The sequence below is a fragment of the Epinephelus fuscoguttatus genome, linkage group LG2 (assembly GCF_011397635.1).
Source record: "Epinephelus fuscoguttatus linkage group LG2, E.fuscoguttatus.final_Chr_v1".
In the NCBI taxonomy this organism is placed as follows: Eukaryota; Metazoa; Chordata; class Actinopteri; order Perciformes; family Serranidae; genus Epinephelus; species Epinephelus fuscoguttatus.
Genome location: NC_064753.1, coordinates 25,341,498 through 25,352,406, shown reverse-complemented (window position 1 = coordinate 25,352,406; position 10,909 = coordinate 25,341,498). Strand labels below are relative to the sequence as shown.

General features: G+C 45.8%; 1 protein-coding gene across 1 annotated transcript; it reads right to left on the bottom strand.

Moving 5' to 3' along the window:
- Positions 1-207: 207 nt before the first annotated feature.
- On the bottom strand, positions 208-8,689 carry dld (deltaD). The gene is made up of 12 exons (XM_049565280.1): positions 8,229-8,689; positions 7,766-8,071; positions 6,956-7,016; positions 5,850-6,107; positions 4,330-4,390; positions 4,090-4,220; positions 3,810-3,979; positions 3,496-3,712; positions 3,232-3,405; positions 2,392-3,121; positions 1,932-2,235; positions 208-1,817 (listed from the first exon to the last, which is right to left on the bottom strand). The coding sequence occupies exons 1-12, from the start codon at positions 8,280-8,282 to the stop codon at positions 1,812-1,814; spliced, it is 2,472 nt and encodes an 823-aa protein (XP_049421237.1). The 5' UTR covers positions 8,283-8,689; the 3' UTR covers positions 208-1,811.
- Positions 8,690-10,909: the final 2,220 nt, after the last annotated feature.

Here is a 10,909-nt window from a genome sequence, read left to right as displayed (position 1 = left end):
GATGATGCAACACTCCCTAAATATAGCTATAACATTAGTTGTGCACACTAAATATATGTGCCTCGTACTATAACGTAAAGCCACCGTCATAATCATTCTGTTTGTTCCTCTGATGCATGAAAACCAACAATATATGAATATAAAATTACTCAAAACCAGATGTGCTATATTTCATTCCTCTTTTATTTTGGAAAAATATTGCGCTGTTTTCCAGTAATAAAAATGACAGGCTCTGTACATACGACTTTTCTCTTAAATACAACACAGTCACAGGGGTCTCAAGTGCCTAACACATACATGCATACATGCATACTTACATACATACATTATCTGCCAAATAAAAACAATCCAACTTAAATTATAACAGGTTTAACAGAACAAAAATCACAACGAGATGGAACACAAATAATTACATAATTAAATTAAAAGAATACATCTTTCTTTAGATAACAAATAAAATAAAAAAGAAATGATCCTAACCATTGGCAGGCAGGGTGATGGTGTCCTTCAGTTGGCTAATAGTGGAAGACTGGGAGTGAAGGGAGCGGGAGTGGGCAGTGCATACATTTGACACCACACACAGGTATCATCACCTCTTCTGTACACACTCATACAAACACACACACACATACACGCACACCTCCATAGTGCAATGAGGTCTTGGCAGTTAAGACTAGTCCTTTATAGCTCGGCGTACTTGGAAACACAACAGCATCATTAGAGAATTTTGTACTATTTTTAGGGTAATTCTGTCAATAACTTGTGGTCGAAGGAGCTGCCAGGAGAAAAAACACAACTGGGTAATTACACTTCCCTTCTCTTGTGTCTGATTTGTTTGACTGTTTCTAACCTTGTTCGTTCTCTTATGCTGATTGCTGTGTTTCCGAAGTTGCCCTGCCCAAAACATTGCCCTTTGTATCACAACCTTCAGGGGTCAGGGGGCCAGTATGGCCCAACAGGATCCATGTTGGATCGATCTGCAGTCACTACTGGAGTCTTCAGTTCTCTATTTTCTGCTGAGAACCAGCTCAGCTAACACTGTCTCTGTCAGTGCTGCAGAGTTAAAGACTTACAGCTGCTGCGCAAGTCCCACTGTTTTTAATTTTGTAATGTTTTGACAGGAGGAGCTCCAATTAAGATTTGAATCAATTCTTGACAATAAATAAAAACAGAAGCAGCTGCAGTACTAATAAAATACAGGGACTACTGCTCTTACTTTATCCTTTACTCTGCAGCACTGCACAGAACATAAGCTGTCCAATATCCATGACAGCTTGTACACTGCATTGTAAAACCACAGCACATAACAGTACTACAACAGTACTTCAGAAGTTCTCAGTACTCCAAAGGTACTACAATGTTCATTCAACCAGTACTCCATGGTACTACAATATCATCGGTCAACATCCAAGTCAATACTCCATAGTTCATCCTGGTACATGCAGTAGATCTTCCACTGCTGCAGGAGTACTTGTTCAGCACTGTTTCTGCACAAAGTTTGTACTAGTGCTGGTCTTCTGGTACTTCATCCATAGTACTGAGTCAGCATTAGACCTAACATCCATCGCAGGTCACATATGTCCAGTATTCACCCGTAGTACTACTGTAGTACTTAGTTCTGCCAAGTCCGTACTGACTCCATGCTAGCTCAGTAGCACCTTGGCTCAAAGTCCTCCGGTAAATCCCAGGGAACAGCAGCAAACAGCAGGAGTAAAACCTCCTGGAGACAAGCTGAGCTCTACTGCTCAGGGCTGGTGTGTGTGGACCGCCATCAACCACAGGAAACTGGTCTGATCTGGTCTGGACTGGTATCATACCTGGAATACAGAAAGAAGAAAAGTCAGCGTTTGCCGTTTCTTGACACGTGCCGGAGGAAGTTAACTATTATTGTGTATATTTACAGATGGGTTCTTCAGTTTTTGCGTACTCACCTCTGTGGCGATGATACATTCATCTTTTTGGTCCGACATGACGTAGACGGACTGGTATTTGGTGTCGTTGGTACACTGGTACCTGCTGTCACTGGGACTGTGGTATTCAACATCACTGGTTGACTGGTATTTGATGTCACTGGTTGACTGGTATTTGACATCGCTCAATGACTGGTATTTGACATCACTGGTCGACTGGTATTTGAGATCACTTGCTGCTTGATAGTTCAACTCGCTGGACGACTGATATTTTGCCTCGCTGCAGCTTGGTGACTCCTCTACTTGTTTCATTTCTGATGCGTCACTGTGGGACAAAGAACAGATTTAGATATACCATCCTTCACACAACACATGCCATCATCGTATTTAGGCTTGTGCATAATTATCCACTCAGTTTAAGGCACGCACGATACCAAATTTCCAAGCAGTCTTTCTATGTAAGTATATATTGTATATGTACCTGTTTTGTCTCTTCCTGTATCTTTCCTCTGAGTCAGACTCCTCCGGCATTTCACATTTAACTTCTGGCTCTTCATGCTCCTCTTCTTTACAAAGCGACAACTCCTCAGGCCGCAGCTCATGGACCAGGTTGTACTCCACACTGGGGTAGCGAGTCTTAAAGCCGTTCTTCTCTGATCCGTTGAGCCCGCTGATTCCACTCAGACCACCCAGTGACCCAGCAAGGTCCGAATGGTAATCCGCCTTCTTGTTGGTGTTTTTAATTGACGTTGTCATCATAGCGCCCAGTTCCTTGTCACTGCGGAGACAATTGTTGGTGGTTGTCAGGTTGTTCATGGTCTCGTGGCTGTCGCTGTGGATACTGTCGCCATGGTGACTGTGCCTCTCCTGCAGTTTGACCCGAATGTAGACCACCAGCACTGAGCAGCCGATCAGGATCACAAGAACTAGGAAGACACCGGCACACACGGCTGTCCAGGGGAATCCACTGTCGTCATCCTCCTCCTCTTCAAAAGTTTCACTGTCTGGGGAAGAATATCGTCGATCTGGCCCATCCACCACTGGCTGACCCCTGGGAACCTCTGGTAAAAGGAACTGGCAGTTGTGACCACCGTAGCCTGGTACACAGGCACACACATAGCGACTGCCACGCTCATGGCAGGTGGCTCCATTGTGGCAGGGGTTGTGATGGCAGCGGGAGACGGGGGAGCTGCAGTTGTCGCCAGTATATCCTGTGAAAGAAGCACAGTTTAAGAGTTTACAACAAAGCTAATATGAAACTAGATAAAAAAACATCGCAAAACACAATCCCACAGAGCACATCTGTTGAGTTCTGTCATACCTGGAGGGCAGGTACAGGTGTAGCCGTTCACTCCCTCCTGACAGGTCCCACCATTCTGACAAGGGAAGGACAGACAGTGTCCAGAGATACTGCTGCTGTCCTCACAGTTAGGACCTGAGAATCCCTCAGGACACTGACAGAGGTAGGAGTTCACCAGATCCACACATTCTGCACCTGAAGAGGGATTGAAACAAAGGCCGAGGATTAGTCTCCAGATGCTTTGATTATACTATTGTGGGTAAGCTTACAAACACAACAGCATACCGTTTAAACAGGGGTTGGAGGAGCAGTGGTCAATTTTCTTCTCGCAGTTGAATCCTGCGTATCCCATCGGGCACTGACAGAAGTAACCACCTTCAGGGTTGTCAGCGCAGCGCCCATCATTGAAGCAAGGCCCATCTGCGCAGGTATTGGCACTCAACTCACAGTTGTTGCCATAGAAACCAGGTGGGCAGGTGCAGACATAGCCGTTATCATTGTCCTGTATTGGAAATAATACAAACAGTGGTTACACACAGGCTTGTTTCCATGAATATAGTTGTTTTATTGACACATAAGTTGTCCTGGTTGATACTCACAGCGCAGCTGCCTCCGTTCCGACAAGGGTTTCCAGAACATTCGTTGACCTGGATCTCACAGCTGGCACCTGTGTATCCAGGCAGACAGGAGCAAGTGTAGCTGCCCTGGCCAGTATTGGTACAGGTGGCTCCATTGAGACAGGGCTTATGGTGTGTACAGTAGTTCAGATCTGGAAACATCAACAAGAAGCAACATTCAGAAACAGTGCAGTTTAAATATGAAACAACAAAGACAGGTAATTTGGTGTGAAGAAAGTAGTAAATCTCTCTGTTAACTCACCCTGGTTGCAGAAGAGCCCACCCCATCCCTCCTGGCAGTTACATTGCCAGGGCTGTTGGCAGGTGCCATGGAGGCAGCCTGGGTAACGGATACAGTCATCACAGTAACGCCCACTGAAGCCAACGCGACACCTGGGAACACAACATTCATAAGCACAGTTAATAGTGATCTATTTATTTCTGATGTCACTAAGCAACTCCCAAATATGAAAAATGTATTGTCTTTGTGTGCGTGACTTACTTGCACTCTCCAGGTTTATCACAGAAGCCATGTTCTTCATCACAGCCAGGAAGACAGATTGCTGCAGAGAGGAAACAGATAGTGACAGGTGAATCATGGGAAATCCCGAGTGCTTGGCCTCCATCAGTCTCCCATACCCTGAAGACCTTTCCAAGCCTGTCTGGTTGGTGCCTCAACCTTCTTATCTGTTTATCTTTCAGCCTCTCTGGTGACCTGACTGTCTTTCCAATGTGTTTACCTGCTCACATGTCTGTCTGTCTGCAGTCTCTTTCATTCTCCCTGTCATATAGGACTAATAAACCAGAGAGCGCTTGGTAGTTTAGGACCAAACCAAAGGATCAAATCTTCAGGGTCATCAGGTCACTCCTGACCACCGTCTGAAATGTCTTGGTCTCTTTGATGCTGCAGAAGTAGCTGAAAAAGTTACCTTCCAGCTTTAACAGCCCACAGGGAGCTTTGGTCACCATACAGGGGAACCAGCCAACAAGCCCTCTCCTTTAACATGGTTGCTCTCCAACACAAAAGCATCCCACACAAAGCCTCCTTTCTCCCCTTGACTGTGGGTCAGAAGTCCCTTTTTCTCACCCTTGGCCCCTCTCCTCCTCCCCCACCCTCTTCTCTCCCCTCCTACTTCTGATCCTCCTCTCCTCCTTTCCTCTTCCATCAACCTATCCCCCTCTCTTCTTCTCCTCTCTTCCTCCTCTCCTCTTCTACATTCATCCTTTCCCTCCTCCGCTCCTCCCGTCTCTCCTCGCTCCCCTCCTCCTCCTCCCCCCAGGGCCAGCTGGTCTGTGTGGAGCTAACCACCAGACAGCTGCTCCATTGTCTCCTCTCACCGAGCAGCTGCCCCCTCCACAACAATACACAACCCTGCTCGGCCAATCACCAGCCCCGGCCGCAACAATACAGGACCCCCACTTGGCCAATCGGGGAGGAGGTTTGGGGCGAGGAGGCCCCAGTGGTCTAATGGAAGGCACGCGGCGTGTGAATTACTGAGGAGCCACTGCGGCTCATTAGAATGGAGGCCTCTGGTGCTATGGGATAACTAACTGACGCCTGTTGCACACGGGCCCCGCATTAGGAGGTGGAAAATGTCCCTCAACAATAAAGATAGGCAAGTGATTATCTTTGAAAAGTAATTTATATCTATAAACAAGTCTTTGCCTCATCAGTGTCAGTTTACAGCTCCTTGGGTTTGAAAGTTGAATTGAGCTGATGGTGACGCCTCTGTAAGCCATAACTAATGTAAAGCATGCATTATTACGTTCATGCACTGAGGCAGTATTTTGGGATCAGACACTCTGTGTAAACATCAGCACCTCCCACTGATGACTGAGCTGCTCCTTCAGCTTATCTATTCTACCAGCAGCTGCCAGAGTTTAAATATTAACTAGCACAATGCCACAAAGATGAACAAGACATTTCCTTTGCCTCTTGTATCCCCCATTTATGGCATTTCCTCATCTTGCTCCACACAGCCTGCTTGACTGAGTGTTGAACAAATGAGCAACCCCACTTACGTTCAGTGCAGTATTGTCCCTTCCAGCCAGAGTTGCAGATGATCTCCCCACGCTCGCCGCAGGTAAAGTGGCCGAAAGCATCATCCCTGGGCCGGCAGAAGACGGAGCAGCCATCACCGTAGTAGTGCTCATCACACAGGAAGCGGTAGGAGTATCGCAGCTCAGTTCTCCCGGCTGTCTGCATATCCTTGAACCACTCTTCTCCCACGGTGAGGTGACGCTGGGTGGTGATCCTGCTGATCAGACGCTCCGGGTTGTCTGCAGAGGTCAAGGACGCAGCTTGTTATTGGTAATATAATATTAGTGTTAGTGTTATGATTAAATGTTATCAGCATGATGTTCTGTGGAGCAGGTGCACATGGCGTGTGATGTGACCAGGGTGACACCTGTCATTGTCATAAATTATTACTTTAAATAAAGTTTGACTTGACTTGACTTGACTTTGACTTTTATGCCACTTGTTTACAAGATTTAAGATCTTTGCTTTATTGTTATAATATAGATGACTTTAACACACATTCATATTTTTGTTTAAGGGAAGTGCTGCTGTTACTGCCAGACATGAAATAATATTTTCAATTTTTTCAAATGTGAATTGTGCACTCTCCTTTGAAAGTATAGGTTACACCTGGTGACTGGCACCTGCTTCATTATCTCTACCCCCAACAGACACATGCTCCCCCATGTTGTGGTCAGTTAGTCATCATTAGTGCAGTGATAAGAGCAGGACATAAAGATAGCAACAGCTAATATCACACTGTAGGGTCAAATCTCAAGTGGCACCTGGAAAAACTGTGGGTGGCCTTTAACTTTATGTCAGGCTGTCAAAGACACATAAAGACTACCTTTACATCAAGTTATTAAGTGTAGAGGTTTATATGGCCACACACAGATGGCCTCAGGAATCAAACAATATGTCATCTATTAGAGGAAGAAGACATGTACATCGTGTCAGCATAATGCTCTTAAGATTGATTAAACTTTGTGTTGCCTGTTGAGCAGTAGTGATTGAGCACTAAGTGAAAAACATGAGTGAAAACAAGGCCACTGTTAGCCTTCTGGCCTGTCTTTGAGTTACACTGCTGCCTTCTCTGGCTGTCACCCACCTGTTGTCAGGTCGTCCAGGGAGTCAGTGTGCAGGGCTTCAATGATCAGTGAAAACGTCCCCTGAGGAGAGACAGAGAGAGTCAACAGCTGCTCGGCCTGGAGGCCTCCCTCCCTCCGCAGGGCAGCAGAGGGCCATTAGGAGGCCTCCCAATAAACTTCACAGCCTAATTCCCGTGTTGATTAGGGGCCTAATAGGGGCTACTACCTGCTCCTTTTTCACACCCCTGCTACTATCACACTCTGACACCGCCGTAAAACCAAACGAGGCGGAATTTCACGCTGCGCTGCCAATGATGTGCCAACTCAGAGGATGTTAAATTTCCCACCACGCCTGGTCGGAGGAGAGGAGCGTTTGGTGAAACCACCCGCCCCCCCTCTCTCCCTTCACACACACACACACACACACACACACACACACACACACACACACACACACGCCCTCCTCCCCTCCCCGTTTTATCCTACCAAAGAGCACAGAAACACTACAATAGCCCCTCTCACACAGTGCTGACAAAGACCCTCACAAGTGTTGAGTTTGGGAGCATCTGTTGCGTTTTGCACTCTTCAAAGCTAATATGTCCCAATGGAATAAGGCCATAATAACCTCACAGTCCGCCCATGGCTTTCATTACTCCTTAAAAATGTGACATTGCTCATGATATAGACCACATGGCACAAATATCAGACCATAACCATAAATTAAATGCATTCAGACTTTAGAATCTACAGTTGTCTTGCAGAGAAAGTTGCATTAGTGTCCTTGGCGACAGAAATACGCATCGTAAATAATATTTCTCATTAACACTTACCGGCCATGTGAAGCCGAAGGGGAAGCGGATTGGGTTGGTGAAGCTGTCCGCGTTGGTCTCCGGCACCTGGAAGGAGTTGGAGCCGAGGACAGGAGTCACAGCACCGCCGTAGGTGCAGGGAGGCTCCGGGGAGACGTTGGCTTGGTAGTGCTTCAGACAAACCCGAAAGAAAGTCTTGCACTCGCACTGCTGGTGTTGGCCCTGGGGATGAGCAGAGCCTCCGGGGCAGCAGTTGGAGTTGCCCTGTATCCCCTTCTTGTTGAGAAACTCCTGCAGCTTCAGCTCAAACACTCCGGAGCACAAAACCTAAAACACACAATCAGCCCGGTGTGTTTGAGACAGGTAGCCTAACTTGTGTATATGGACATATAAAACATAATCCATAAATGTTTAAAAACTTTTTAACAGCCACAAAAGCATGCAATCAGTTATCACACCTTTTAATAGTATCGTGTAATCTTACCTGGCAGGTGAGTAGGCAGAGAGTGACAACCAGGAGCAGACACAGGCGTCCCATTGTGTTGACAGCCCTTCAACAAGCAGTGAAAGCTCCACAGGTCGCCCGGCTCAAACAATCATGGAGAAAGTTTTTTTTTTTTTTAAAAAAAAAGCTTTCCTTTATGTCACAGTCAAGGTGAAGTCTTGACGCGCAGGAGGGAAGATGAAAACTTTTCCTTTGGTGAGTCTGTCCTCTGCCCCCCTATTTTTCCATGCGAGGCACGAGCTTTTGACAGAGAGGGGTGAAAAAAAAGTTTTACAGTATAAAGTAATCCTCAGCAGAAGGATCCTCTTTGGAGAAGCGTGAATGAAATCCCCGATGGAAATATAAGAGTTAATTCCAGTCAATGGTTGTAGGAGAAAGAGGCAGCTCTCGACGGCCTTGTTTATTTTCCCACTTGATTGATAATGATATGCTGATGCAAAGTCTCCGTCTCTGTGCGCCTCTCTCGGAATAACAGTGCGTGTGTCTGATGGGTCTCCTGCCCTGCACAGGGTTTTATACCGGGCCAGCAGGCGAAGGGTAATAAGATGCAAATGAGCCCCTCTGCTCCTCTTCTTCCCCTCCCTCCACCAGCACCACAAGTCCGCCCCGGGGCCATCACAAAGAAAGAGGAGGGGGGAGGAGAGGGGTGGTGGTGGTGGCGGTGGTGGTGTGTGTGGGGGGGGTTGCACACAACTTTTCTAAACCCGCCCTCCCTCACCCCCCCCCTCCCTTTCTCTCAAAGGGACAGACCAAATGGCTAGTGAGCTGTTAAATGTGCAACAACCCCTTGCTTCCCGTGATGCCTCCCTCCTCCACAACACAACACACAGGGCCCATTTACATTCCGACAAATTCTTTAACCTCTGCACGAAATCCTCCACATCTCAGCATCAAGTGATTTATACACGCAGCAGCAAGCCAGGCGCTGGCTTCTCATATTTGGGGTTATGGTAAAGCTGGCCCGTTCCCTGCATGGCCAGCCGACTGCCAGCCGTCCCAACTGCGTTACAACCGACCATCTGCTCCGCCACATTCCTATGGTGTTACCCCTGCCGTGGTTTTCACATGCTCACACCCCCAAAACAAGTCGATTTGTCCCTATTAACTTATCTTTATTTCTTGGTTTAATGTCACCTCTTCATATCTGACCTTACATCATGTATTATGTCATCTTAAATGAAGATTTACTGATTAAATGGTTGATAAAAATATGTCCAAACAGCCGTTTAATCGAACAAATTAGTTCTGTTCCCCCTGCGCAAAAATATATTTAGACACGTAAATATACATCTCATCCTGACCACATAAATCCGACTCAATATTCACCTTGATGACTTTTAATATTCCTGTTGATTGTCTGTATTTATACTCCTAAGTTACATTTTGAACCACTTCCCATGAAAAAGATCAGCTTTAACATTTTTTTGTGGGTAAAATACTCTGAAACAAGATCCAAACCAAGTGCGCAAAGACGCACCCAAATACGCACACGCCGGCCGCGGACCAACACACCTAAACCTTTTCACCGCATGCCTCTGTATTTCCCTTACTTGCTCTTTGGTAGAGGCAGTAAAAAAGACTTGGTGGTGTGTCACTCGCGTGGCTGTCATTAAGGGACTTTGTGAGGAGAGGGAGGGCGAGGAGGATGAGGAGGAGGAGGAGGAGGAGGGGAGGCATAGAGGGAGTAAAGTTTTTTTTCTTTGTGCTTTCAGCTGTATGGTAATTGGGCCGGCAGCACCTGCTCTCCCACAATAATACAACACCAGAGGCAGAGAGAGACAGAGAGGGAGCATGGCCGGTTGCATAAACAGTAATCTTCCAATATGTTTGATAACAAAATATCATTTCCTGCATACATCACAGGAGATAAAACATTATAGAGTAAAGCAACTGTGGACACAAAATAAGTACCCAGAATAATTCTCTGTGTGGGCTAATGTGGGAACAAAACACCTCTCCACACATGGACCCACTGTCTAATTTGCATATCTGTGTGTTTCCAAAAATGTGGGGAAGAATTCACACTTGTTGGCATGATGTTGTTATGAGCTTATCTCTGGCTGTGAAGAAACTGAAGATGTCATCTCATGAATATTGTTCATGTTTCATTAAAACTGAAAAAGTCACCATAAATGTGCTGATCTGTGATTCTGAGTCATTAATGCCTTATGACTCTGATTTAAAGCATCAGATATAGCAGTTAATCATAATTCATTAATGTAAGAAAAAGATTAAATCTTATTTATAAACCATCAGAGGTGTGGACTCGAGTCACATGACTTAGACTCGAGTCAGACTCAAGTCACAAATCTGATGAATTAAGACTCAAGTTGACAAAATCAAAGAAGTCTTGGTAACTTGGTAAGTAACTTGACTTTGGCTTCAACACCAATGACTTGTGACTTCACTTGGATTTGAACCTTTTGACATAGAAATACTTGAAACCCAGAGATTAAAAACGATTAAAAAGTGTGCCGTGACTCAATTCATTTACTGAATCAACTACGCCATTTATTCCCAGCAAGCTGACACTTAGTTCTCTAGATCCACTCTGTTTGAACCAATCTGACAGCATCCAATCAAGTTGCAGGAAAGAACTGATGTTATGTTACTGAGCTCCAGCTGGTAATTTGTGTTATTCATGTACCAAAAGTATGTGG

What these genes read in the sequence shown, in the direction of transcription:
- dld (XM_049565280.1), bottom strand. Translation starts at nt 8,282, where the DNA reads ATGGGACGCCTGTGTCTGCTCCTGGTTGTCACTCTCTGCCTACTCACC. An exon ending in GATAAACCTGGAGAGTGCAA is followed by an intron (nt 4,221 to 4,329) that starts GTAAGTCACGCA and finishes TTGTGTTCCCAG; the next exon opens with GTGTCGCGTTGGCTTCAGTG. An exon ending in CTCCAACCCCTGTTTAAACG is followed by an intron (nt 3,406 to 3,495) that starts GTATGCTGTTGT and finishes ATCCCTCTTCAG; the next exon opens with GTGCAGAATGTGTGGATCTG.